Source organism: Palaemon carinicauda, chromosome 17 (assembly GCF_036898095.1).
Source record: "Palaemon carinicauda isolate YSFRI2023 chromosome 17, ASM3689809v2, whole genome shotgun sequence".
Taxonomy (NCBI): domain Eukaryota; kingdom Metazoa; phylum Arthropoda; class Malacostraca; order Decapoda; family Palaemonidae; genus Palaemon; species Palaemon carinicauda.
Window position 1 is genome coordinate 66,831,713 of NC_090741.1, and position 27,816 is coordinate 66,859,528.

The following is a 27,816-nucleotide window of genomic DNA, read 5'->3' on the forward strand; positions in this document are numbered from 1 at the left end:
TCAACCTAAAAGTCCCAACTGATCCCATCCCAGATTATTCTATTTTTGGGGATGGAGATTCGCAGTCAAGCCCTGCTCGAAGTCCAACTAATGCTGAAAAGAAAACGTTTATTCAGTCAGGAGTTGGAACAGTCTCGTAGGGACTCTCTCATCCCTGGAGCAGTTTGTCTCACTAGGGAGACTACCCCTTCTGCCTCTCCGGTTCCATCTAGCCTCTCACTGGAACTAGGACAAGACATTAGAGACGGTATCATTCCCAGTCTCCGAACCAATAAAGGCATGCCTGAAATGGTGGGACAGCAATATCAGTCTGAGAGAGGGACTATCCCTAGCAGTCAAGAACCCAAACCACGTGTTGTCCTCAGACGCGTCGGGTTTGGGTTGGGTGCGACCCTGGACGGTCGGGAATGCGCTGGTCTGTGGACCTCAAGTCAGAAGAGCATGCACATCAATGGCAAGGAGCTATTACCAGTCCACTTGGCCTTGATGATATTAGGAAGCGTCTTCGAAACTAAGTGGTAGAGGTTAACTCAGACAACACCACAACTTTGGCGTACATCTCCAAGCAAGGAGGCACACACTCCTTCACGCTGCTCGAGATCGCAAGGGACCTTCTCTTATGGTCTAGAATTCAAGGCATCTCCCTGTTGACGAGATTCATCCAGGGGGACTTGAACGTCTTGGCAGACTGTCTCAGTCGGAGGGGTCAGGTGATACCCACGGAATGGACCCTCCACAAGGACGTGGGCAAGAGTCTTTGGGCTTCTTGGGGTCAACCAACCATAGACCTCTTTGCCTCCTCGTTGACCAAAAGGTTACCAATCTTTTGCTCTCCAGTCCTAGATACAGAAGCAATCTACATAGACGCATTTCTACTGGATTGGTCTTTTATGGACTTATATGCATTCCCACCATTCAAGATAGTCAACAAGGTACTGCAGAAGTTCGCCTCTCACGGAGGGACAAGGTTGACGTTGGTTGCTACCCTCTGGCCCGCGAGAGAGTGGTTCACCGAGGTACTTCAATGGCTGGTAGACTTTCCAAGAAGTCTTCCTCTAAGGGTAGATCTGTTACGTCAGCCCCACGTAAAGAATGTCCATCAAAGCCTCCCCGCTCTTCGTCTGACTTCCTTCACACTATCGAAAGACTCTCAAGAGCTAGAGGTTTTTCGAAGGAGGCAGTCAGTGCGATTGCAAGAGCTAGGAGAGCTTCTACCATTAGAGTATACCAGTCGAAGTGGGAAGTCTTTCGAGACTGGTGCAAGTCAGCATCTGTGTCCTCGTCCAGTACCTCTGTAGCCCAAATCGCAGATTTTCTTTTACATCTGAGAAAGGTTCGCTCCCTTTCAGCTCCCACGATTAAGGGCTACAGGAGCATGTTGGCTTCGGTCTTTCGACATAGAGGCTTAGATCTTTCCAACAATAAAGATCTCCAAGATCTCCTTAAGTCTTTCGAGACCTCTAAGGAACGTCGTTTGGCAACTCCTGGATGGAACTTAGACGTGGTCCTAAGGTTCCTCATGTCAGACAGGTTTGAGCCATTACATTCAGCCTCCCTGAAGGATCTCACCCTCAAGACACTTTTCCTAGTGTGCTTGGCTTCGGCTAAAAGGGTCAGTGAACTTCATGCCTTCAGTAAGAACATCGGCTTTTCTACAGAAAAAAGCCACTTGTTCACTTCAACTTGGTTTCCTGGCCAAAAATGAACTGCCTTCTCGTCCTTGGCCTAAATCTTTTGATATTCCTTGCTTATCAGAGATCGTAGGCAACGAACTGGAAAGAGTATTATGTCCTGTTAGAGCTCTTAAGTTCAATTTAGCTCGTACTAAGTCATTACGAGGGAAATCTGAGGCATTATGGTGCTCAGTTAAGAAACCTTCATTGCCTATGTCAAAGAATTCTTTGTCATATTTTATCAGATTTTTTTAATACGAGAAGCTCATTCTCACTTGAATGAGAAAGACCGATGTTTGCTTAAGGTTAAGACGCACGAAGTTAGAGATATAGCAACCTCCGTGGCCTTCAAGCAAAATAAATCTCTGCAAAGTATTATGGACGCGACTTCTTGGAGAAACAAGTCAGTGTTCGCGTCATTTTACTTAAAAGATGTCCAGACTCTTTACGAGGACTGCTACACACTGGGTCCATTCGTTGCAGCGAGTGCAGTAGTGGGTGAGGGTTCTACCACTACACTTCCCTAATTCCAATATCCTTTTAATCTGTCTCTTGAAATGTTTTTAATATTGTTTTATGGGTTGTTCGGAAGGCTAAGAAGCCTTTCGCATCCTGATTGATTTGGCGGGTGGTCAAAGTCATTTCTTGAGAGCGCCCAGATTAGGGGTTTGATGAGGTCCTGTTGTATGGGTTGCAGCCCTTGATACTTCAGCTCCTGGGAGTCTGTCAGCATCCTAAGAGGATCGCTGGGCTCCGTGAGGAAGACAGACTTACAAGGCAGAGTAATCGTCTAAGTCAACTTCCTCACCAGGTACCTATTTATTTTGGTTTTGTTATATTGATAACTGCCAAAATGAAAAAACTCTTAGCTTATACGCTGTAAACATAATTAACTCTGGTCTCTACCCACCTCCTTGGGTGTGAATCAGCTATTATATATTCACCGGCTAAGTTAAATATTTAAAAATGATATTTTAATTATAAAATAAATTTTTGAATATACTTACCCGGTGAATATATAAATTAAATGACCCTCCCTTCCTCCCCAATAGAGACGCAGTGGGATGAGAAGAAATTGAAGGTTTTGTTTACATCCGAGAGTGGTATCTGGCCGACAGTTGGCGCTGGTGGGCACACCCGCAACCTGCATAGCGATCGCTCGCGAGTTTTTTTATGTATATGTCTGTCGAGCAACAGAGTTGCAGCTATTATATATTCACCGGGTAAGTATATTCAAAAATTTATTTTATAATTAAAATATCATTTTTAGAAACTATTTTGTTAATTGTAACTATATAGGACCCAAAAAAAAAAGATTGGAAATGGGAAGGAAATGATGTATGGTTATCAGAGCCACAGCTTTTTAAAAAGCTGTAGAGTAAATTTTTCAGTGTTGTATAGGACTGTTTCTTGGTCTGAAATTATCCTTTTTTCTCTTTACAGTACATGTCACATCAAGAAGAGATCACATTACTCGATATTTTTAAAGATTTTCTTCCACCAATTATAGCTCCAGTGAGTCAACCTCCTGTACAAATTGACATTCAACGAATGACAATTTCAAATAATATGGTAAATCATGGAGTTAGACCTGAAGGTATGCAGTTAGGCGTAACTCCAGCATTTCAACATCAAACTTCTCTACCCTTCAACAATCCAAGAAGAATAGCCTCTGTTGCAACAGGTCCTGACACCTTCGGAAGCAAGATGTTGAAAAAGATGGGTTGGGATGGTGGTGGTCTTGGTAAAGATGGTGGAGGAATTATAGAACCTATTACGTGAGTTTGCCTTGTTAAAAGTGTGGAAAAATATTTTACTAATGTGTTTAGGAGTTTCGAGCAGAGTAGGTATTTTGTAAACTTTTTATGGATATCTTTAAACTTTATTGGAGCGTCAGTTTTGCATTTTTGGAGGAGTTCGGTGGAACATCACTGGATTATTAAATACCGAGTTGTTCCGTAAATGGAATACAAACCATGCTATTTATTAGGCGTATTACTTTCGGCGAAGCTGAAATGATGAGCCATTAAAGTTTAGCGAGGGTTAACTACCCTCACCGCTAGTTAGCGCGGGTTAGGGGAGGGTAGCTTGCTACTGCTCCCCCTCACACACCTGTGATTTAGCTCACTTTGGTTTTGGCTCGGATGGTGAACGGACGTTGCCGCTCTTCATCCTTCGCCTTTATTTGGACAGCCATTAATCTGTTTATGCTTTTTCTTTTTCTAGTGTGTGTTTGTGAGTTGATTTCTGCAACCATACGCACCTTCCATGGACTCACCGACCGGCCCTGTGGAACATTTATGTCGTTGGTGGAGACAGATCCCCACAACCTTTGCCCTACTTGCAGAGGTCAACGGTGTGATAGTGATGATAAGTGTAATGAGTGTAGGGAGTGGTCTTCCTCCCAGTGGGAGAGGTTTGGGCGACGGCGGAAGAAGTAGTCTAAGTGGGATATTTCTCCTTCGAAGGTTCCTTCAAAGGGAGGAAAACCCAAGGCCTCTTCTTCCGTCTCCCGACCCTCCCCCGAAGCTTCTACTCGTTTGGTCTCTTACGAGAGACCGTCGAGTAGAAGCGTAGACCAATTTAATGTCGGCCAACCCTGGTCCTCGAGAGATGGTGTTGCTTCCCCTAGCGAAGCGGCCCCACTTCTCCTCCCGGGTAAGGCCTTGTCACCAACTCCTTTATTACAGGTTTGGTCGTCTTTGGGGATCTCGGGTCCGCCCCCCAAGGATACATTGCTGCAGATCATCCGCAAGGGTGCTACTGTTCAGCAGTCATTGTCGCCGTCAGAGGTAGATCTCTGGCCCTTGTCGACGTTGTGGTGTCAGAGGTGTCACCTATGATATCATCTGACTCCTCTGCCCCTCCAGACTCTCCAGCAGTTGCTGCCGACATAGTTTCCCCCGTTCTTGAACATCCTTCGAGGGGGAAACTAAGTCCAACGTCTATCTCTCCTGCGAGTGTTTCTCTCCCTCGGGGGAGTTCACTCATAGAGACTCCTCTTTGAAGGACTGCTGCGGCGTACGGTCAGCTTGCTGATCCAACGGCCCCTAGAGGGCGCCTTCGTCGGAAAGTTCGCCCTCCACATCACCTAAGAGGTCTCTCTTCACCATCGGGGAAAAGGCACCTCTTCGGCTCTTCTGCTTCCTCGTCGCAGCCTTCACCTGCAGAGGAGCCCCCGCTGCAGTCATCTGGCCCTCGACCTTTAACCGTCACTGGACCTGCTACTAGTCCTCCAACTTCGGTCTGGACCTCTGCAGATCGTCTGCTGTAGTGGTTTGCGGACTGTGGCCAGAGGTAGCACCCGAACTGCCTAGTGCCCGAATGCCAACCACAACCCGACGTTCACCACGCAACAAATATACAACGGTGGAATACCCAAAAAACCTAAGTAACAGGTCAAGAGAACGGAGCTCTGGGCACCACCTCTTGATTTATACTGGGCAAGGGGACCCAGCTAGAATCTTGCTTTTTATCATACCTTTCATTGGGCTAGCTGGATTATGAATAAAAGTATAAGAACATTAGGTGAAAGGAAATATTGTTTTTACTGTACTGATAACTAGACAGTGTGGGAAATTTAATTTTAAATAACTTGACTAAAGAGAACAGTGGCTGAGGAACTGACACCATGGTGAGAGGTTCTGAAATGAAATGCTGTATTCATAAAAAGGGCAAAAAAATATTTATTTGAAAATTAAACTATTAGGAATACATTAATGTATGAATGAAAATAATCAAAGGCAAAATTAACATCCCTTTTGCATATTGTACCAGAAAGAAAAAAATACTAAGCAACATGCAAGATATACCATTACACAGTTACAAAACGGATCTTTAAAAATACTAACAAGACCATGACGGCAGAACCCTCAATGCCCGAATTCTTTACTGAAACATTCCCCCAATGTTAACAATCAATGGCCTTAATATTGACCATTCATGCTCTGCCGTCAATCTGCTTTGAAGTATGGCAGCTAAAACTGAAAAATGGAATGCCAAAATACAGCTGAGGGCCAGTGTCTGTCTTCCCTCATTACTTACAATCACATCACACAATTCATTGTTACACTAAAGTTTCTGTAAGCTTTCAGAAGTGTTGACATCACATTGATGGGACAGTATGAAAAATATTGCACTTTACTTAATACAACACCTCAATACAGTTTTTCCCTTGATCGCAGGACTCTAACATACCATAATTTAATTCTTGTCCCTCATCTCACTCATATCATGAATATGGAAAACTCAGTCACCATAAACCTTTTTTTTTTTTTCAGCAGGAGTCTCAGATCTCCAATCGGCAGGATTCCCAGTCATCCCAATCTCTTTTACAAGTTGGCCCTTGTCAGTCTGACGATGAAGGTATCCATGAGTCATTGCAGACCTTCAGTTATAACAGTTAAACAGACCACTACACACTAGTAACAGGTAATACCCTAATTCTCTCTCCCTTACACTCCCTACTGAGTGTAGGGGCTGCTGTCAATACCTGGAAAGGAACAATAACAGATTAAGACATTTTTGGAAAGAGGGGCTTGAGGGATATAAAAGAAAATTAAAATCAAATATGTTTCATACACACAACCACTAAAGTTTTCTTAGACACAAACCCTTATATATTGCATTCCCTCCCATTAGCCCCCAAGCCCATTCAAAAAAATGCCTCGTAACTGACAGCAACACCCCATACAAACTCTGTACATTCAAGTAAAATAATTTTACCTTGCAAAAAAAAATAAACTCAGTACAAAGGTAGGATGATCAACTAAAGATTTAATTCATCATCCCTTCCTTCAGTTACATATCCAATTATATTTTTCACAGACTCATGATTTAGCAAAAAGCAATAGGAATAGACAACCTTTTAAACACAATGGAACTCCAGTACTTCCATCCATATCCATATACCAAAGGCACTTCCCCCAATTTTGGGGGGTAGCCGACATCAACTAAGAACAAAACAAAAAGGGGACCTCTACTCTCTACGTTCCTCCAGCCTAACCAGGGACTCCAGCCGAGTTCAGCTGGTACTGCTAGGGTGCCACAGCCCAACCTCCCACATTTTCCACCACAGATGAAGCTTCATACTGCTGAATCCCCTACTGCTGCTACCTCCGCGGTCATCTAAGGCACCGGAGGAAGCAGCAGGGCCTACCGGAACTGCGTCACAATCGCTCGCCATTCATTCCTATTTCTAGCACGCTCTCTTGCCTCTCTCACATCTATCCTCCTATCACCCAGAGCTTTCTTCACACCATCCATCCACCCAAACCTTGGCCTTCCTCTTGTACTTCTCCCATCAACTCTTGCATTCATCACCTTCTTTAGCAGACAGCCATTTTCCATTCTCTCAACATGGCCAAACCACCTTAACACATTTATATCCACTCTAGCCGCTAACTCATTTCTTACACCCGTTCTCTCCCTCACCACTTCGTTCCTAACCCTATCTACTCGAGATACACCAGCCATACTCCTTAGACACTTCATCTCAAACACATTCAATTTCTGTCTCTCCATCACTTTCATTCCCCACAACTCCGATCCATACATCACAGTTGGTACAATCACTTTCTCATATAGAACTCTCTTTACATTCATGCCCAACCCTCTATTTTTTTACTACTCCCTTAACTGCCCCCAACACTTTGCAACCTTCATTCACTCTCTGACGTACATCTGCTTCCACTCCACCATTTGCTGCAACAACAGACCCCAAGTACTTAAACTGATCCACCTCCTCAAGTAACTCTCCATTCAACATGACATTCAACCTTGCACCACCTTCCCTTCTCGTACATCTCATAACCTTACTCTTACCCACATTAACTCTCAACTTCCTTCTCTCACACCCCCTTCCAAATTCTGTCACTAGTCGGTCAAGCTTCTCTTCTGTGTCTGCTACCAGTACAGTATCATCCGCATACAACAACTGATTTACCTCCCATTCCAGTACTTACAAATAAAAAATTAGATTATTGTCTATTCCTCCCAACAATGCTTCAATAACGTTCAATATAAAAAAATTTCATTATATTTACACAAACAATTTGGTAATACAGGAATACATTCAGGATCTATCAAGAAAAAAATTACAGTCATTCAGTCCAAAACCAATTTTAAAGCATACAGAACTCATTGATTTTGGACTACAGGTATTACATGATAAAAGCAATTTATTGAATTTATAACTCACGGCCAAGGGCAATTTTCAGTACAACAATAAATGCAACAGTTACAGAAACCGTGACTACATAAAGATTTCCTCACACCACGTGTCCCTTTCTCAGCCTTTCAAATACCCAATGTGGGAATTACAATATGACTAATAAGAACAAAAAAGGATAATTATTATCAAAACTTCCTTCAAAAACTGTACAAAGATTAATTCCGTGGGAGATTTATAGTTCTTCTTCTGAGTCTCAAAATTCTGTCTCGGGACATGCGCCGGGATTCAGAAATCTGCTGGCGAGCCATATTAATTTCTCGCAGCACAGGAGACAGGCTAAGCCGGCGACTCTCCAGATACAGGCTGGGTGTCTTCAATTGATCGATAACCTCGCATAACAGTTGGTATCTGCGGGTGATCGACATACTTTGAGGTAAACCAGAGACAGAATCCGTAGACTCAGAAGAGGACAATAAAAATCCCGAAAAATCAGGCGATGACTCGGGGCAACGTTGTGTTTCGGGCGACCCAAACAGTGCTGTAGCGTTCAAGTTAGATATACCTGACTGTGCCACTTCAGCCTCGAGCTCTGACTGGTGTTTTAATCTACCATCAGAATGTAAGAAAGGGTTTGAATTCTGAGGTGACTCAGGAATGGAGGATGGTTCCCTCTATAATATTCGTCTGGTCAGTGAGACGAGGTCTCCACTCCAGGACTTGAGGCTGAACTAAAGGTAAGTCAAGAACAGGACCTTTTGACCTAGTCCATGGGGGACTAAATCCACTAAAGGTGGGATCTTTAGGCGACAGTCGGTCGTCACAATCGGGTGGCAAAAAGCCGAGAAAATCATTATCAGGATGAATAGACACTGCCGATTCAGAAACAGGGCTTTCTAAAGTAGCAGGTCTTGACCAATCTGGACTGGAACTCTTGGAACCAACAGAAAGCAGTTCCAATAACGGAATACTAGAAACTTCCCAGAATTCCCAACACCCTGGAGGATGAACAACACCTTCCTCTCGGAAAGAAGAAGCTAAGAACTGGGGCATTGGAAATTCAGGCACATGAGAGAGAACCACCGACTCAGGAGACAAAATTGGGGTTTCACACATTTCAGTGGGGCTATTCTCCCACAGTTGGAGGACCAAATGATCTCAAAACGATTCAGGCTTTAATACAGGAATTTCATCACAATTTTCTGGAGGATATAACCAAGCATCCAGTGCTTTCTTTCTCTCGTAATTCCTAGCTGGCTTAAGAATGGGCTTAGGCTGAGTAATAGCTCTAGTAGGATGGTGACTTTTCCTCTGTCGTCGGGACTTGTTACAATCTCGAGACAGAAGGTAGGATGCCACTACTGCATCCACCCCATAGGAGTCGCCATCACTACTAGAACCAGAACTCTCAGAGACTTCAGAAGAAGCAGAACTGTCATCCATGAGTTCTGGACTATTCAGAGTCTCTGTTACAGGATCAGGACCCTTTGGGTACCAGAGAAAGTGCCTCCTAAGATAAATTGGAGGTTCAAACCAGGCCTTTAACTGGATATGGTGAGCTCTTACCAGTTCACCATCAGGCAGTCTCTGCAGCTCATAGGTGACCTTATTCTCATGTACCTTAGTAACATGGAATACCCCCTCAAACCTAGGGATGAGCTTATTCGTCAGAAGTTGTCCCAACAGGTGCACCTTCTTAAGTACCAGAGAACCCTCTTTAAACGGTTTGTACCGAGGATGTCCTTCAGCCCATGGGTCTCTCGTTTCTGCTGATAGCAATGGGATACTATCAACATCGTGAGCACCCTTCAGTATGTTCTCAGCTGGAGTACATCCAATCTCAGTGTGAGGGGAATGGTTGTAGCTGAGAACTGCTCGGGATAAGAACTGGTCCCATTTCCGAGATTCCCCAGAAATCACCCACAGTAACTCACCAATGGTACGATTCACTCGCTCCACTGCGCTATTACTAGAGGGTTTATACAGAGTTGTTTTCACATGTACAACATTGTACCGCTCCAACAACTCAGTAAATTCCTGGGAAATAAACTCAGGGCCGTTATCAGTCAATATCCGGACTGGAACACGAGGAATAACAGGAAAAACTCGGTCTTCAAGCGCCTGGCATATCGTACTGCTCTTCTTATTCCTTATGGGTACTGCCGTCACCCACTTGGAATAATGGTCGACTACCATCAGACACCCAATAAAACCAGTACTGGTTGTTGGGAGACTCGCAAGATTTATAGCAACCAATTCAAAGGGAGAAGAGGTCACTATTTTCAAGGTCGGCGGGGCAACCACCTCCCTTGAGACCTTACAAGTCTGACATTCCCAACACGTCCGGCACATATCTCTGATTACATTAACCAAAGATCTGTGCTAGACAAGTCGATGGAGCATTGCAATCATTTTTCCGATCCCCCAGTGAGCATTCTGGAGGTGTGTCTCGGCAACTAGGTCAATCAGGACATTGAAGGTGACTACTAGGACTACTGAGCCGTCTGGGTTCCGCTTCACTAGCAAACCCTGGTGAACTTACAGGTTTGACCAACATCTCCTATAGGGTAGACAGGAGCATGGAACTTGAGATGCAGGAACCCCAGAGTAGATCATCTTAATGACAGATTGGATCTGTCGATGATCTCCTTGGATCTTGGACACCTGACTAAAGGACAGAAGAGCATTTCTGGGGCGGCCTGTGACGGCCGGTGAGAGAAAGGTCCTTCCTTATACCTTTCCTAATATAAATCTTCCAAATATACTAGAGAAAGATAAAAGCATGGAATGCAGAGGTTACAACCCTCGCGCGAACACCTTGTAGGTGTCGTGTATTAAACAAAGGCGTGTGAAAAACCACTATTCACAGGTTGTCTTCCATTTAGATAATCCCTTCATCAATGGGGAGGGCCGCGACAGGCCCTAGAGAACACAGTTGAACTCCCCAACGACACCTACCACGCGCGCCCTCTAGGACATCCTTCTGAAATTGGACTTGCAACAAGTCGAGTATTTTTTGGGCACAGTGTTTTTTCGAAGAGTTTCTCGTTATTTCAACATGACTGACGTTGTTACTTCACCCTTACCAATGTTAAGTACCATAGTTTGTTTTGGCAGCTTTTGGCAGTACCGGGCATTTGTTCTGTTTCCAATATGGTGGTTTTTAGTTTTGGAAGCGATTGTCCTGCCGAGGTATTGGCAGCCATTTTGGGTATGTTCGCTTCGGTAAATTTTTTAGTTATTTTTGCCCATCTGGTACTCTGTCAGCTAGGTTATATCACTTACGTTTTATGGCCTTTTGTGTTATCATTAATTATTATTAGTTTTTACTATGGTATTTATTTGCTTGCAAGTCCAATTTGGACCTACGAAGAATAGCGATTTAAATATAGCGATTTAAAGTTTAGCGATTTAGTCTGTTAATTTGTACCCTGGAGGGTTCGTTTTAGACTATATCCTTGTTTATTTGTTACGTTGTCGTTATTCTTCGTTATTACTATTACTAAGAAAAAGCAATCAATTTTATTAATTTTCTTATTTTATTGTGTGATGTTAGTTTTTTATTATGTAACCTTGAGAGCGAAAGCATAGAGTGCTCGTTTCCTGTCCTACAGGTATGAGTTATCCTTTCTCTCGTTTTCTTTGAGTAAGAGAGGTGAATTTCCCGTTCTCCGTTTTTATACGATCACGAGTTATTCAGGCCTCCTCTCAGTATCAGAGTTGATGTTAGTACGTTTAATATTATAAACGATTTATTGATATGGTTACTGTTAATATAGCTAACACTATTATTAGGTACGTTAGTGTATGAGTCATTAATTGGGGTCGTTTTATACCGACACCCTTAGCTCCGCCTTGAGTTATGCTTAGCTCCGCCTTGAGTTATGCTCCGCTATAATGGATACTCATTGGGTGAGAACTAGTTATCGTTCCGGAGCAGATTTTTGGAGTGCAACGGTGAAATCCGGCACTCGGACTCCGGCTGAAGCCTTTTACACACGAACCTTTGTCATGTTTGATCACAATTACACCATTACGGCCCCCGTTTTCAACGTATCTCCGGCTTCACTGGAGATAACTCATTCATTGAGGTTAATGTTATCGTACCGGAGACGGTCACGATATCACGATGACGGGCCTTTGCTACCGGACCTCCGGTACAAACAGAGATCAAGCAGGCGTCCAGAACCGGAGTTAACAGTGTGATACCGATGAAGTTTAGAGATTCATGTTACGTGGTTACTGGTTTCTATTATAATTTCTTAATTTATTAAGGTGTTAGCTACTACCATACTCACACATAATTAAGATTTAAGTGTTTCTGATTCATAAGTCAATGACAAGAATCTCAAGGAACATCCAGACTTATGTCTTCTTTCTTTTTACAGAAAGTCCGCTGCACTGCCAGGGGCTGCTCCGCTGCCTTTACTGATCCTATGGGCCATGATCTATGCCGGGCCCATGCCCATTGCGCCATATCCTTCTCTCGGGAACCGGGACAAGCCCCCTATACGATATGGTTTCCGGAGTCATGCATGCTCTGCTATGAGCTGTCAGCCCTACTCCTGAGCGAGGAGGTAAGTTGGTTCTAGTTTGTCCCTGTTAATATCCTTTGCGAAAAATTAATTGCTCTTTATATATTGACTTCAGTTTTGGCTTCATCATTAATTCCCCTCTCCTCTTTCAGGCCGATGATGAATCTCTCAGGGAGGCGAGAGCTACTCTCCGGCCTTGGGTGTCAGGGTTTGGGAGGAATGCGCCGGCTGGCGCACCCTATCTCCTTGATGGAGACATGGCTTCTCGCCTATTCCCAGGCTCTACTACTGCAGCAGTTCCACCGGAGACAGCGGCCCCGTTAATTGAGGTGGTTAGAGCAACCATTCTAACTGAGGAAGAGGTTTTAGTGACGGAGGCCGAGCCCTACCTAGGTCTGGACGAGGAACCCATGGATGAGCAGGTAGGTGGTGTTGAGTTGGTGGACCCCCTTTCACCCCACACTCCTTCCTCTACTACTTCCTTTCACGGCTTTGATAAACCTACGGCTTCTCCTTGAGGTCCCTCCGTTCCTGTACGACCCAAGGTGAAGCCACTACGTACCTTTAAGCCTTCAGCTTTGCCATTATCAGTGTCACCGGTTCCGGGACCCTCAAAGGATCCTGATGTTCATATTACTATACCTAAAACCGTGACTCCTAAGAAGTCAAAGTCCACTAAGTCCAGGGCTTCGTTAGAGGATCAGGCTCGGGAGCCCCCTTTATCCGCCGCCATGGTCAGGGATATTGTGAAAGAACAGATACAACAGTATCTTCAACAGTCTAGGGCAGACCAAGGAGCTATGACGGAGCTCAAAGATATGGTAGCAAGTCTCATCCGTTCCGGAACTCAGATGCCCCCTCCTTCAGCCCCGGACGCATCGAAGTTACCTCCCTTCGAGAAAAACAACCCTTGGAGGTTTGCCTTACATGCTCAATATATTGATGGTGCCATAACTCTAGAGGGCATAGGCACCCGTCCTCTAGAGGACTTAGAATTTTACCCTCCGGGACTAGAATTCCCATTCAACGGCTTCGTCCGATTGAAAGAACATGCCTTGGTTAGGTTAGACAAGGTACCGAAGGAAACGGTAATATTCCCTAAGGAGCAAGCCCAAGCTTTCTGGGCCAGGACGTTGTCAGACTGGGGGTGCACTAATTCCAAGCTCACCCCACACAAAGGAGCCTACACCATATTTACAGCTTCTCCAGTTATTACCTTGCCTATTACAGATAAAGTGGCAGCTCTTACTTTTCAGGCTATCAAAGAAGGTTCTGCCATGCCGGCTCTTAAAGAGACCGATCCCACCTCCATGCTCATTCCGAGTACCGTTACTATCTGGGATGATGCCCCCGCTACTTTCACAGTAGGGAAGTTAGACCCAGACTGTGCCTCTAATCTGTTCTCCGAGAAGCTTCCTAAATTACCAGATATTCTTCTCAAGACTGAGTTTGAGGCACGGAATAGGTTGGCTAGGTCTCTCCACTCCATTACCTCCGTGGAGTCCCTAACCTCACTTTATCCGACCGAGACCTTGTTCCGGGTATTCACAAAGAACCTGTCTCTGTCCTTCCAAATCGACTTACACGAGTTTTGTTCGGCTCGGGTTAGTTGCAGGAAGCACGTTCTTTCTGAGGCCTCGATCAGGCATGAACCGAATAGGCTGATAGCTTCCCCCTGCTGGGGTAAGAACCTTTTTCCTCAGGAGGAGGTGAACAAGGTACTACAAGACGCTGCGAGAGCAAATCAAAATTTGCAAGTGAGGTGGGGCCTCACTGCCAAAAAGAGGGTTGAAGGTAAAAAACAAACCTTCTTCAGGAAGAAACAGAGGCTTGCCCCTTACAAGACGAGCCGAGGTCACTACCAACAATCGCCGATTGCCCACTCGTCTTCACAGTCTCCCACTGCTTCATCTCCTCTACAGCCGAAGCACCCTCAACAGGTGGTCTACCTCACTGCTCCCCCAGGTACCCAACCCAACCCCGTTTGGATGCCCTCACCCGCATACAACCCTAGCTACGGACCCTCAGGTCCCTTTCGTGGACACCAGAGAGGTAGCTACAGGGCTAGAGGACAGTTCCGTCAACGAGGCGGACCTAGGACAAGGGGTTCTCGAGGAGGGAAAGAACCTAGATTCACTCCCTCGCAATGATATAGTTCCGGTAGGGGGGAGACTTTACCACTTTCGAGACCGTTGGACCTTCAGTCCATGGGCTCACAGCATAGTCTCCAAAGGCTTGGGGTGGAAATGGTCACAAGGTTCTCCTCCTCCACCAGTGACCTTCTTCCAGAGACCCACAACCATTCTGAGAGAGTACACCACCGAGTTACTAAGGAAAAAAGCAATCAAACGGGTTCGATCGCTGAAGTTCCAAGGCCGCCTGTTCACAGTTCCGAAGAAAGGCTCGTCGGCATTGAGAGTGGTCCTGGACTTGTCAAAGCTAAATTCTTACATCCTCTGCGACAAGTTCCGGATGTTGACCATCTCTCAGGTACGTACCCTGCTTCCCCGTGGGGCCGTCACCACCTCTATCGATCTTACCGACGCCTATTATCACGTACCAATAGCTCGAAACTTCTCTCCTTACCTAGGTTTCCGTCTAGGCAGGAAAGCCTTTGCATTCAAAGTCATGCCCTTCGGCCTCAACATTGCACCCAGGATATTCACGAAACTGGGAGAGACAGTGTTAGAACAACTCAGGAACCAAGGGATTCAGATCGTTGCTTATCTGGACGATTGGCTTATTTGGGCTCGGTCAGCCCTGGAGTGCAACAGAGCTACGAAGAAAGTACTTCGTTTTCTCGCCAACCTGGGATTTCGGGTCAATCTCCAAAAATCCCGCCTACTTCCATCAGACCGCTTCGAATGGTTAGGCATACAGTGGGACCTTGCACGGCACAAGCTGGTTCTACCTCCCAAAAAGGTAAGAGAAATAGCTTCCAAGTTCAAGAATTTTCTAAAACACAAACAGGTGTCCAGAAGAGCCTTAGAAAGAATCCTCGGCCTTCTTCAATTCGCTTCAGTAACAGATCGCCTATTGAAAGCCAAACTCAAAGACATCAATCGAGTTTGGAGAAAGAGAGCCACAGTACCTTTAAGAGACAAGGTCTCGAAAATCCCCTCTGTCTTGAAAATGAGATTACAGCCATGGTCCGAACCGAAGAACCTCTCCAAATCGGTTCCTCTTCAATTCCCACCCCCACAAGTGACAATTCATACAGACGCGTCTCTGAGTGGATGGGGGGGTTACTACGAACGTCAGATGTTTCAGGGCTCTTGGTCACCCGCCATGAAACACTTCCACATCAATGTTCTCGAAGCCATGGCAGTGTTCTTGACCCTGAAGAGACTCTCTCCTCCGAGGTCGACCCACATCAGAGTAGTGTCAGACAGCACAGCCGTAGTACACTGCATCAACAGAGGAGGATCCAAGTCGCCCAACCTGAATCAGATCCTGGTCGCTATCTTCGCCTTGGCAGCAGAAAAGAACTGGTTCCTGTCAGCAACCCACCTAGCGGGAGTCCAGAATGTGATAGCAGACTCACTATCCAGGACGAAACCACTGGAATCAGAATGGTCTCTGGACATAATTTCATTCCGGTGGATACTCAGGCTGGTTCCGGGCCTTCAGGTAGATCTATTCGCAACTCAGATGAATCACAAACTTCCTTGTTATGTGACACCAAACATGGACCCTCAGGCTTATGCCATAGACGCATTAACCCTGGATTGGAACCATTGGAGGAAGATTTACCTATTTCCACCAGTGAATCTTCTAATGAAAGTATTGCACAAACTACGCTCCTTCCGGGGGGCAGTGGCCTTAGTAGCACCTCACTGGCCAAAGAGCAGTTGGTTTCCTCTCCTCCTCGAGCTGAAACTCCGACCCTTCCGGATTCCATTCCCCAAACTAACCCAAGTAATTCAAACACAGACTGTGTCAGATTCCTCAAGGATAGCCAAAACCCTAACTTTGTGGACTTCATGAAATTTGCAGCTCATAAACACGCAAACATTGACCCGGAAAACGTTCAATTCATCGAAGCGGACAAAAGGGACTCGACAATTCGTCAATATGATTCGGCTGTTAAGAAATTAGCAGGTTTCCTAAAGAATTCAGACCACACTCGTAGGACTCCGAATTTAGCCATCTCGTTCTTTAGGTTCTTATTTGACAAGGGCTTGGCAGCTAGCACTATAACTACCATCAAGTCAGCTTTGAAGAAGATATTCCTGGTTGGGTTTAACATTAACCTAGCTGATTCTTATTTCTCATCTATTCCAAAAGCATGTGCTAGGCTTCGGCCGTTGGATCGGCCGCAAAAAGTCTCTTGGTCTCTGAACAATGTCCTCAAACTCGCGTCGGACACTGACAACGAGTCCTGCTCTTATATCACTCTGCTTAGGAAGACGTTATTTCTATCAGCTATGGCCTCAGGTGCTAGAATCTCAGAACTAGCAGCGCTCTCACGTAACCCGGAAAACATAGATTTCCTCCCTACAGGCGAAGTACTGCTTACCCCAGACAGAGCTTTCCTAGCTAAAAATGAGGACCCGCAAAATAGGTGGTCCCCTTGGAAGATCATCTCTCTTCCCCAGGATCCTTCGCTGTGTCCAGTCACTACTCTCAGGACCTTTTTAGCTAGATCTGCCACCCGCTCGTCTGGCCCCTTATTTATCAGGGAACAAGGTGGTACTATGACCATTCAAGGTATCAGACAACAAATCCTCTACTTCATTAAACATGCTAACCCGGAATCATTTCCCCATGCTCATGATATACGGTCAATAGCTACCTCTATCAATTACTTCCAGAACATGGACTTTGATGACCTTAAAAAATACACGGGTTGGAAATCTCCTATGGTTTTCAAACGCCACTATCTAAAGAACTTACAGGCCCTTAAATACCCTACGGTTGCAGCGGGGAGTCTTATCTCCCCCCATTAATCTCTGATTATTTCTTTATTCCATCTCTTCTCTCCTCCCTCCTGACCACCTCTCACACCACGTCGCCACTCTCCTGGGTGGTTCGTTAGCCCTAAGTTATTTTGGCATGTTTAATTGTTATGATTTAACTGTTATTGTAATTACCATTCCTGTAAAGTTTAGATATGCTTAGACATGTAAGGTTGATACCTTTTACGACGGGACACTCAGGTGATCCCTGGTCCTCATATTATTTTAGCATTACATCCCCTATGCCTATGGCTAGTTTATGATTTATGTTTACTTACAGTATTATATTATTGCCTTACATGGTGTTTGTTTTCTCCTTATTATGTTATTAATTTATTGGGCTTGGAAGGCATTCTCTGGTACATTCTCACCGGCCGTCACAGGCCGCCCCAGAAAAGGGATTTTGACGAAGGAAAAATCTATTTCTGGGAAGAGGCCTGTGACGCCCGGTGAAACCCTTCCCGGTTATTTGATACGGACCCCACCCCTCTTTTTTCCTTGCCAAGCCATATGTTCTTGCAGAAGGATGTCCTAGAGGGCGCGCGTGGTAGGTGTCGTTGGGGAGTTCAACTGTGTTCTCTAGGGCCTGTCGCGGCCCTCCCCATTGATGAAGGGATTATCTAAATGGAAGACAACCTGTGAATAGTGGTTTTTCACACGCCTTTGTTTAATACACGACACCTACAAGGTGTTCGCGCGAGGGTTTTAACCTCTGCATTCCATGCTTTTATCTTTCTCTAGTATATTTGGAAGATTTATATTAGGAAAGGTATAAGGAAGGACCTTTCTCTCACCGGGCGTCACAGGCCTCTTCCCAGAAATAGATTTTTCCTTCGTCAAAATCCCTTTTCCGGAGAACACTCCCTGATCAGATTCAGGATCAGTTACCTTCATAACAGTGGTCTCGGTATGCAGGGAGGAGACTGAGAGTACCTTGGGAGACAACTGAAGAACAGTAGTGTGGTCATACACCAACTGTTCTCGGGGTGAATCCAGTGCCAGGTAGGCTGCGTCCAGTAGATTTCTACCAAGAACAAAACAAAAGTTTATGTCTTTGGCAGCTACCACCGCATAGTTGAACAGCGGTAACCTTCACCCAGAAGGACACTTCACCTCTAACTGGACGTAGCCTAGAATGCTAGTGCAGGAACCAGTCAACCCCTCTAGCTGTTCTCCTGACAGTACCTGGTACTCTATGCCAAGTTGGCTCAGTACAGACTCACTTACCAGACAAACCTGTGCTCCCATATCAACAAGAGCGCAAAATAAGGTCTCCTGCATCATTACTATCCCTACTGCCGAGTGTTGAGACACATGGGTACAACTGGACTGACAAGGTGCCTTTTCTGTCATGTACTGGATTACAGGACAATCCTCCGGCGCTTCCTGATCATCAGTGATCAAGCCCTCAGCGTCAGGAACACGAGATTTTACCTCCGCCTTATGGCCCAGAATCACGTCAGTTGGAGGGACGTAATTGCGGAGCTCGATCAGAGGGTTAAAATGCACTCGAGACAGACACTGAAGATGCACACACTGAGGCTTAGTCACGGATAGATCACGATAGACTACAGGACAAGTGGGACCCCAATGGACCCAGATTTCCAGGTTCAATAACTTTGATGCTGCCAATAGCAACTCCAGAGCTGGGACTGTAACTGGAACTCTCATTGCCTTGATCCTGTTCCTGCTGGTCTTGTCCAGTTTGAAGCCTAGTTGACCGGCATCTTTCAGAAACTGCTGAACTAAGGCATCCCGGAGCTTGGCTCCCTTCAGTGGAGAGTCGGGTGCAACACCTGACCCTTCTGTCCAGCAGTTCACGACTAGCTCCAAGGATTCGATGAGAGAATCTGGACCACCACGAACCTCCTTATACAAGGCCAGTCCAGTAGGCAGCTTGGGAGTGCTGGGATCAGTAGCAAACAGACAATCAGTTCATGCGGGCCAGCGGAATAACCAGTCAGCTGCGGCATTCTGATCACCTGGACAGTAATTAACAATACAGTAAAGTTAAATTCGGACAGGTCCTCCAGTGTCCGTGCTAGACGACTGTCCACCATCTTCATGTCATGAATACATCAGGGGATGGTGATCAGAATGGATCACGAAGAACTGACCATTAAGGAAGGCTCTGATGGTGTTCACTCCCCATCGCAGAGCAGCCAACTCGCGCTCAATGGTAGAGTAACGGGTCTCGCAGTCAAGGAAAGCCATGGAGTCATACGCTATCACCCAACGCTCCCCTGGATGCTCCAAGGACTCATGGCACAGACAAGCACCAGCACCTTCACCCGAAGCGTCAACAAACAACTCCAAGGGTTTAGCATCAGCGGAGTAGTCAGGGTATGACAATATAATGTCCTCTTTGATCAGTTCCTTCAAGCGCACAAAGGCACTGTCCATTTCTGCAGTCCACTTCAGTTTCCTAGTTCCTTGAGATTTTCGTCCTCCAGTCTTCGCAGATAATGGTTTGGCTATCTGAGAGCACATGGGGATAAACTTCCATTGGAAGTTGACCAGTCCCAGGAATCCCCATAGCTCACGCACAGTGGTCGGTTTAGGGAAGTCTTCCACTTTCTGGATGTATTCTGGTAGCTTACGCATACCAGAACGTCCAATCAGATGACCAAGATACTGGACCTCGGCTTGAACCCAAGAACACTTCCCGAGTTTTATCTTGAGTCCATGCTTCTGAAGAGTAGCCAAAACTCGTTCTACCAGTTTCAGGTGGTCCTCAAAAGAAGACCCAAGTATCAAGATGTCGTCAATGTAGACAACCACCTTGGCTTTCGGGAACTCTTGGAGAATACTCTGCATTTCTCTCTGGAACACTGCAGGTGCATATAAGCGTCTGAACTGCCAGTGTCCAAAGGCGGTAGAGAAAGCCATGCATTCCTTACTTCCCTCTGCCAACGGTAACTGGTAGTATCCACGAACCAGGTCAAGGGTTGTAAAGTATTTGACTCCTTGAAGTCCAAATACAGAGTCGGCTGTGTTAGGCATCGGGAACTTATCAGAGACAGTCACCTTATTCAGTCTACGGTAGTCCACACATAACCGTATACTGTTGTCCTTTTTCCGGACTGGAACAATGGGTGAAGACCAAGGAGAGATGCTGGGTTCAATAATACCCAGTTCAAGCAACTCCTTGCACTGTTCCTCGATGGCGTCACCGACGGGTTTGGCAAACCGTCGAACTCTCTGATAAATGGGTGTCTCGTCATACAGGTGGATGCGTATTGGTGTGCTTGAGCACTCTCCCACATCATCATCACCAGTACTGATGACTGGAAGATGACGTCCAAGCATTTGACAAAACTGGTCCTTCTGAGAAGAGTCCAGTTCGTCGGAGATAGACAGATTGTCTATCTCTTCCAATACGCTCAGTTCAGGAGTCAGGTCACACTCCTGTGCTATCAGGCAGGATAGAGGAGCATCCACCATTGCTATGGTGAAGACCTTCCCCAAGAGATCGCCCTTCTTGATCTTGGCAGTTTGTTCAGATGAACCCTTGATTAAAACTGAGGCTTTTCCATCTTTCAGTTTGAGGATGCCAGGGATTGCTGTAACTTTCCTTGATAGACCGGGGGTTATGATGTCGCCATCATAATACATTTCCGGCCAACAGTTGGTCGGACAAGCAGGGTACCTAAAAGACGTGTCAAGTCCCTTAGGAAAGTTAACACTAACTGGAACAAGTACTGGCAATCCTCATCAAATTGGCTGCGTGGACTTCAAGTGCATAAAGCACTTGCTGACAACAGGCTCCATGTATCGGGACATAATACTCCCAAAGAGGCTTTTGGGGAGTACTGCCAACGCTCAGCCGATTTCGGGCTCCGTCAACTATCACCCCATTTGCTCTCAAGAACTGGTAACCAAGCACTACATGCTCAGCCATAGTCCCTGAAGGCACTACATGGAACACACCCGGGGCGAATGTCATTCCATGCAGTATAGGGGTCAACAGTACAGTACCTAGGGTCTTAAGTCCTGTTTGCCCTAAACCCTTCAGACCAATGATGTTGGGTACCATCTGCAGCTGGTAATCCTGTACTACTCTCGATGACAGGAGGTTGCCCTCAGCTCCAGAGTCAATGAGAGCATCCAATGCTCCCGATGGAAACTCAGACATGGTCACTGGGACAACCATGAGTGGTACAGGAGCCAACTGCGCCAGGTTAACCCTACGAAGAGTTTTCAATACTGCCTCAGTTTCTGCTTTCTCCCTGAAGGAGTTAGTTGGAGAAGCTCTGGACTGTGTCGAGGACAGGTTATCACAGGCCAATCCTGAAAGAGCCATTTGAGGTGCAATGACTTTTTCAGATTGAGGGGTAACCTTGGAAATCGAGATTTCTGAGGCTGCCACCGGAATACTAGGAGCATGCACCCTAGCACTCACACCCTCCTTCGATGTAGCCCCATCTTCTACATCGAAGGCCTGGTGTTTAAAGCCCTATGATACTCCTCAGTTCTTGACTTCCTGGGCTTTGCCGTCTTGTTCCTCTTCTTCTTCTTCCCCACAGTCCGAGAAGGAGCACTGGACTCGCTCCCACTTCGGGTCTCCCGGCTACTGGTTGATCCAGAATAGGAATACGGGGTCGAAGTAGCATTCACCGGTACTGCTCTCCACCTTGAAGGAGTCTGGACAGAGGTAGTCTCCCTCCCAGGGCTGCGGGCATTAGCTGTGTTCTGGACAGGTGATCTGCTTACAACCGGCGCCTGTCATCCACACTGTGCCACATGATGGTTAGACGAGCCACAACGTAGGCAGAGGTTGAGGCGTCTGCGACACTCGTCCACAAAGTGCCCTGGTTTTTGGCACCATGCACAGTATCTCCTCTGAAACTGAGGAGATCTATCCGGGGTACGCGATGATGGCAGGTGCACTTCCACAGGTGCAGGTTTGGGGACAGGTCGAGGAGGAGTGCGTGAATACGCTCTGTCAGGTCCAGGTGAACGGCTGGGAGCAGCCATGGCAACCCTGTCGGCATACGAGCCGTGCCATGACTGTCCCACACGACTGATGGCCAAATCCTCTGCCTTCTGGCTTCGCTGACGGGATGCCTCGTCGAGAACACTCAACAGGTGTAGAACATCCTGCCAAGTGGCCTGAGGGACAGTGGAGACATTAATGGTGGCCAGAGACTGTTCCAGCCAACTCGCAGCTCTGCTTGGAACAGTTCTTAGGAGCTTACGCCTAAGCTCCCTCCGGTCCAAACTACGGCGAGGATAGGCCAACTTGTACAGGGAGGCTAACCGGACGGCGTAGATTTTCAGCAGTTCGCCCCCGCCACAGGTGGCACTGCTCAACCGGGCCTTCCTGCCCGCATCACGCCTCTCTCGGGCTTCTCTGCACCAGTGGAGGAGGCGTTCCTTCATGTCGGGGTATGAGATCTCGGGACCCCCCATGGCTGAAAACGCCTCATGAATTTCTCCCTTCAGAAATCTTCCAAGGTTAACAGTCCACCGGCCAGAGGTTCCCGCGGTATACTTACTCGCACAGTAGGCCTCGAAATCTCTCAGGAATCGGGCAAAACTCTGGCCAGTTTCCAGCTGGAAGATTCAAGGCTTGCGGTTCCTCCTGGAGTCAAGGACCTTGATAAGATCAGACAGACTGCGTTCTGTCAGGAGGGACTGGACATGGTCGGTGGAGACAGTGTCTTCTGAGCTGACACTGAGACAGGAGCTAGAAGTGTCACTACCAGAATCTTCACTGGTAGACTCCTGTGATGAAGATGTCATTTCAGGTATGGCTGGTCTGGCTCTTTCCTTGGCCTGGCGTCTCCGCTTTGGGATAGCCCTTGTCTGGGCAAGAGCTGCCTCAGCGGTAGCTGCTGGAGCCTTTTCTGGCCTACTGGCTTCAGCCGGGTTGTCCAGGAACTGCTCCCCTAGTCCACTGGCTGCAGGCTCTGGTGGACTAACAGAGTTAGTTGCCAGAACAGGTGAGGAAGCAAGCAGTCCACTTGGGACAGGAGACTCCCAGAAGCATGGTACAAGGGGGATTAACGGTGTGAACCCTGGAGGGGGCTGGAGACCTCCAATCAGTGGCTCTGCTCCACTCACTGGAATTGCCAGACCATTGTAATTTGGCCAAGCTGGGGATGTAGAATGAGCACTTTTGGTCACTGTAGTCGTGACCCCAGTGACAACGTGGCACGTTGGTGACGGCTCCACGCTCTTCAGGGCCGCCACTTCAAGTGTCAGGGACTTGACCTGAGTTGCCAGGTCACTGACAATCTGGACCAGACTCGCCACATCCCGGCTCAGGCTCTTCTTATCCTTTCGGCGTTTACTGGATGACGATGCCATCACTAAAGGTTGGTGTTTCCCTGGTCTGGGCACCAAAAATTATGTAGTGGTTTGCGGACTGTGGCCAGAGGTAGCACCCGAACTGCCTAGTGTCCGAATGCCGACCACAACCCGACGTTCACTACACAACAAATATACAACGGTGGAATACCCAAAAAACCTAAGTACCAGGTCAAGAGAACGGAGCTCTGGGCACCACCTCTTGATTTATACTGGGCAAGGGGACCCAGCTAGAATCTTGCTTTTTATCATACCTTTCATTGGGCTAGCTGGATTATAAATAAAAGTATAAGAACATTAGGTGAAAGGAAATATGATATTTTAATTATAAAATAAATTTTTGAATATACTTACCCGGTGAATATATAATAGCTGCTGCTCCAGCGGCTCGACAGAAAAACACACAAAAACTCGCGAGCGATCGCTATGAAGGTTGCGGGTGTGCCCACCAGCGCCAACTATCGGCCAGATACCACACATGCATGTAAACAAGCCTCAATTCTTCTCGTCCCGCTGCGTCTCTATTGGGGAGGAAGGGAGGGCCTTTAATTTATATATTCACCGGGTAAGTATATTCAAAAATTTATTTTATAATTAAAATATCATTTTTAAATATTTAACTTAGCCGGTGAATATATAATAGCTGATTCACACCCAAGGCGGTGGGTAGAGACCAGAGTTAATTAAGTTTACAGCGTATATGCTTAGAGTTTTTGACAGTTATCAATATAACAAAACCCAAATATATAGGTACCTGGTAAGGAAGTTGACTTAGAGGATTACTCTGCCTTGTAAGTCTGTCTTCCTCACGAAGCCCAGCGATCCTCTTAGGATGCTGAAAGACTCCCAGGAGCTGAAGTATCAAGGGCTGCAACCCATACAAACAGGACCTCATCAAACCCCTAATCTGGGCGCTCTCAAGAAATGACTTTGACCACCCGCCAAATCAACCAGGATGCGAAAGGCTTCTTAGCCTTCCGTACAACCCAAAAAACAATATTAAAAACATTTCAAGAGACAGATTAAAAAGGATATTGGAATTAGGGAAGTGTAGTGGTAGAACCCTCACCCGCTACTGCACTCGTTGCAACGAATGGACCCAGTGTGTAGCAGTCCTCGTAAAGAGTCTGGACATCTTTTAAGTAAAATGACGCGAACACTGACTTGCTTCTCCAAAAAGTCGCGTCCATGATACTTTGCAGAGATCTATTTTGCTTGAAGGCCACGGAGGTTGCTATAGCTCTAACTTCGTGCGTCTTAACCTTAAGCAAACATCGGTCTTTCTCATTCAAGTGAGAATGAGCTTCTCGTATTAAAAATCTGATAAAATATGACAAAGCATTCTTTGACATAGGCAATGATGGTTTCTTAACTGAGCACCATAATGCCTCAGATTTACCTCGTAATGACTTAGTACGAGCTAAATAGAACGTAAGAGCTCTAACAGGACATAATACTCTTTCCAGTTCGTTGCCTACGATCTCTGATAAGCAAGGAATATCAAAAGATTTAGGCCAAGGACGAGAAGGCAGTTCATTTTTGGCCAGGAAACCAAGTTGAAGAGAACAAGTGGCTTTTTCTGTAGAAAAGCCGATGTTCTTACTGAAGGCATGAAGTTCACTGACTCTTTTAGCCGAAGCCAAGCACACTAGGAAAAGTGTCTTGAGAGTGAGATCCTTCAGGGAGGCTGAATGTAATGGCTCAAACCTGTCTGACATGAGGAACCTTAGGACCACGTCTAAATTCCATCCAGGAGTTGCCAAACGACGTTCCTTAGAGGTCTCGAAAGACTTAAGGAGATCTTGGAGATCTTTATTGTTGGAAAGATCTAAGCCTCTATGCCGAAAGACCGAAGCCAACATGCTCCTGTAGCCCTTGATCGTGGGAGCTGAAAGGGAGCGAACCTTTCTCAGATGTAAGAGAAAATCAGCGATTTGGGCTACAGAGGTACTGGACGAGGACACAGATGCTGACTTGCACCAGTCTCGAAAGACTTCCCACTTCGACTGGTATACTCTAATGGTAGAAGCTCTCCTCGCTCTTGCAATCGCACTGGCTGCCTCCTTCGAAAAGCCTCGAGCTCTTGAGAGTCTTTCGATAGTCTGAAGGCAGTCAGACGAAGAGCGGGGAGGTTTTGGTGTACATTCTTTACGTGGGGCTGACGTAACAGATCTACCCTTAGAGGAAGACTTCTCGGAAAGTCTACCAGCCATCGAAGTACCTCGGTGAACCACTCTCTCGCGGGCCAGAGGGGAGCAACCAACGTCAACCTTGTCCCTTCGTGAGAGGCGAACTTCTGCAGTACCTTGTTGACAATCTTGAATGGTGGGAATGCATATAAGTCCAGATGAGACCAATCTAGGAGAAATGCGTCTATGTGTATTGCTGCTGGGTCTGGGACTGGAGAGCAATAGATTGGAAGTCTCTTGGTCATCGAGGTTGCAAAGAGGTCTATGGTGGGTTGACCCCAAGTCGCCCAAAGACTCTTGCACACGTCCTTGTGGAGGGTCCATTCCGTAGGAATTACCTGACCCCTCCGACTGAGGCAGTCTGCTAAGACGTTCAAGTCGCCCTGGATAAACCTCGTTAACAGGGAGATGCCTCGATCTCTTGACCAAATGAGCAGGTCCCTTGCGATCTCGTACAGCGTGAGGGAGTGGGTGCCTCCTTGCTTGGAGATGTACGCCAAGGCTGTGGTATTGTCGGAGTTGATCTCTACCACTTTGTTTCGAAGGAGACTCGAATTTCATCAAGGCCAAGTGGACTGCCAAAAGCTCCTTGCCGTTGATGTGCATGCTCCTCTGACTTGAGGTCCACAGACCTGAGCATTCCCGACCGTCCAGGGTCGCACCCCAACCCAAATCCGACGCGTCTGAGAATAGTACGTGGTTTGGGTTCTGAACTGCTAGGGAAAGTCCCTCTCTCAGACTGATATTGTCGTTCCACCAATTCAGGCATGCCTTTACTGGTTCGGAGACCGGGATTGAGACCGTCTCTAACGTCTTGTCCTTCTTCCAGTGAAAGGCTAGATGGAACTGGAGAGGTCGAAGGTGTAGCCTTCCTAGCGAGACAAATTGCTCCAGGGATGATAGAGTTCCTACTAGACTCATCCAATTCCTGACTGAGCACCGTTCTCTCTTCAACATGAGTTGGACTTTGAGCAGGGCTTGCTCTATTCGGGTGGCAGACGGAAAAGCCCGAAAAACTGGACTGCGAATCTCCATCCCTAAATACAGTATAGTTTGGGATGGAATCAGCTGGGACTTTTCTAGGTTGACCAAAAGTCCCAATTCCTTGGTCAGATCCAATGTCCAATGAAGATCCTGCAGACAGCGATGACTGGACGAGGCTCTGAGAAGCCAGTCGTCCAAGTACAGGGAGGCTCGGATTCCCGATAAATGGAGGAATTTTGCTACATTCCTCATAAGCCTCGTAAACACGAGAGGAGCAGGACTTAGGCCAAAGCACAGGGCCCGAAACTGGTATACCACATTTTTGAAAACAAACCTCAGAAACGGTTGGGAATCTGGGTGTATAGGGATGTGGAAGTACGCGTCTCGTAGGTCGAGAGAGACCATCCAGTCTCCCTTTCTGACCGCTGCTAAGACTGATTTCGTGGTCTCCATGGTGAACTTTGTTTTCGTAACAAAGACGTTGAGCGCACTGACGTCTAGCACCGGTCTCCAACCTCCTGTCTTCTTCGGGACTAGGAAGAGACGGTTGTAAAACCCCGGTGATTGAAGGTCCGAGACTTTCACCACCGCTCCCTTCTCTAGCAACAGAGACACTTCTAGGTTTAGGGCTTGTCTCTTTGACTCCTCTCGGTACCTGGGAGAGAGGTCGATGGGGGAAGTCGCTAGAGGAGGTTTGCGTACAAATGGAATTTTGTACCCCTCTCTGAGCAACCGAACAGACTGTTGGTCTGCGCCCCTCTTCTCCCAGGCCTGCCAGAAGCTCTTCAATCTGGCTCCTACTGCTGTCTGAGGCTGTGGGCAGTCAGACTCTGCCACGTGAGGACTTGGCTCCTCTCTTCTTTCCTCTCTTTCCCTCGGCACGAGTACTTCCCCTGCTGGGAGCTCTGCCACGAAAGGGCGGGATAAATCTGGACGCCGGAGTGTCGATCCTGGGTCTAGCAGAAAAGGATGTAGAAGGAGTCCCCTTGCGAGCAG

At 46.7% G+C, this 27,816-nt stretch overlaps 1 protein-coding gene across 1 annotated transcript in view; it reads left to right on the forward strand.

The window, feature by feature from the left end:
* LOC137656405 (uncharacterized) overlaps nt 1–27,816 on the forward strand; it is a 166,500-nt gene that overhangs the window by 51,515 nt on the left and 87,169 nt on the right. Inside the window, exon 5 of the mRNA XM_068390581.1 lies at nt 3,117–3,451. Coding sequence (XP_068246682.1) covers nt 3,117–3,451 — 335 coding nt within the window. The remainder of the gene's footprint in view (nt 1–3,116; nt 3,452–27,816) is intronic.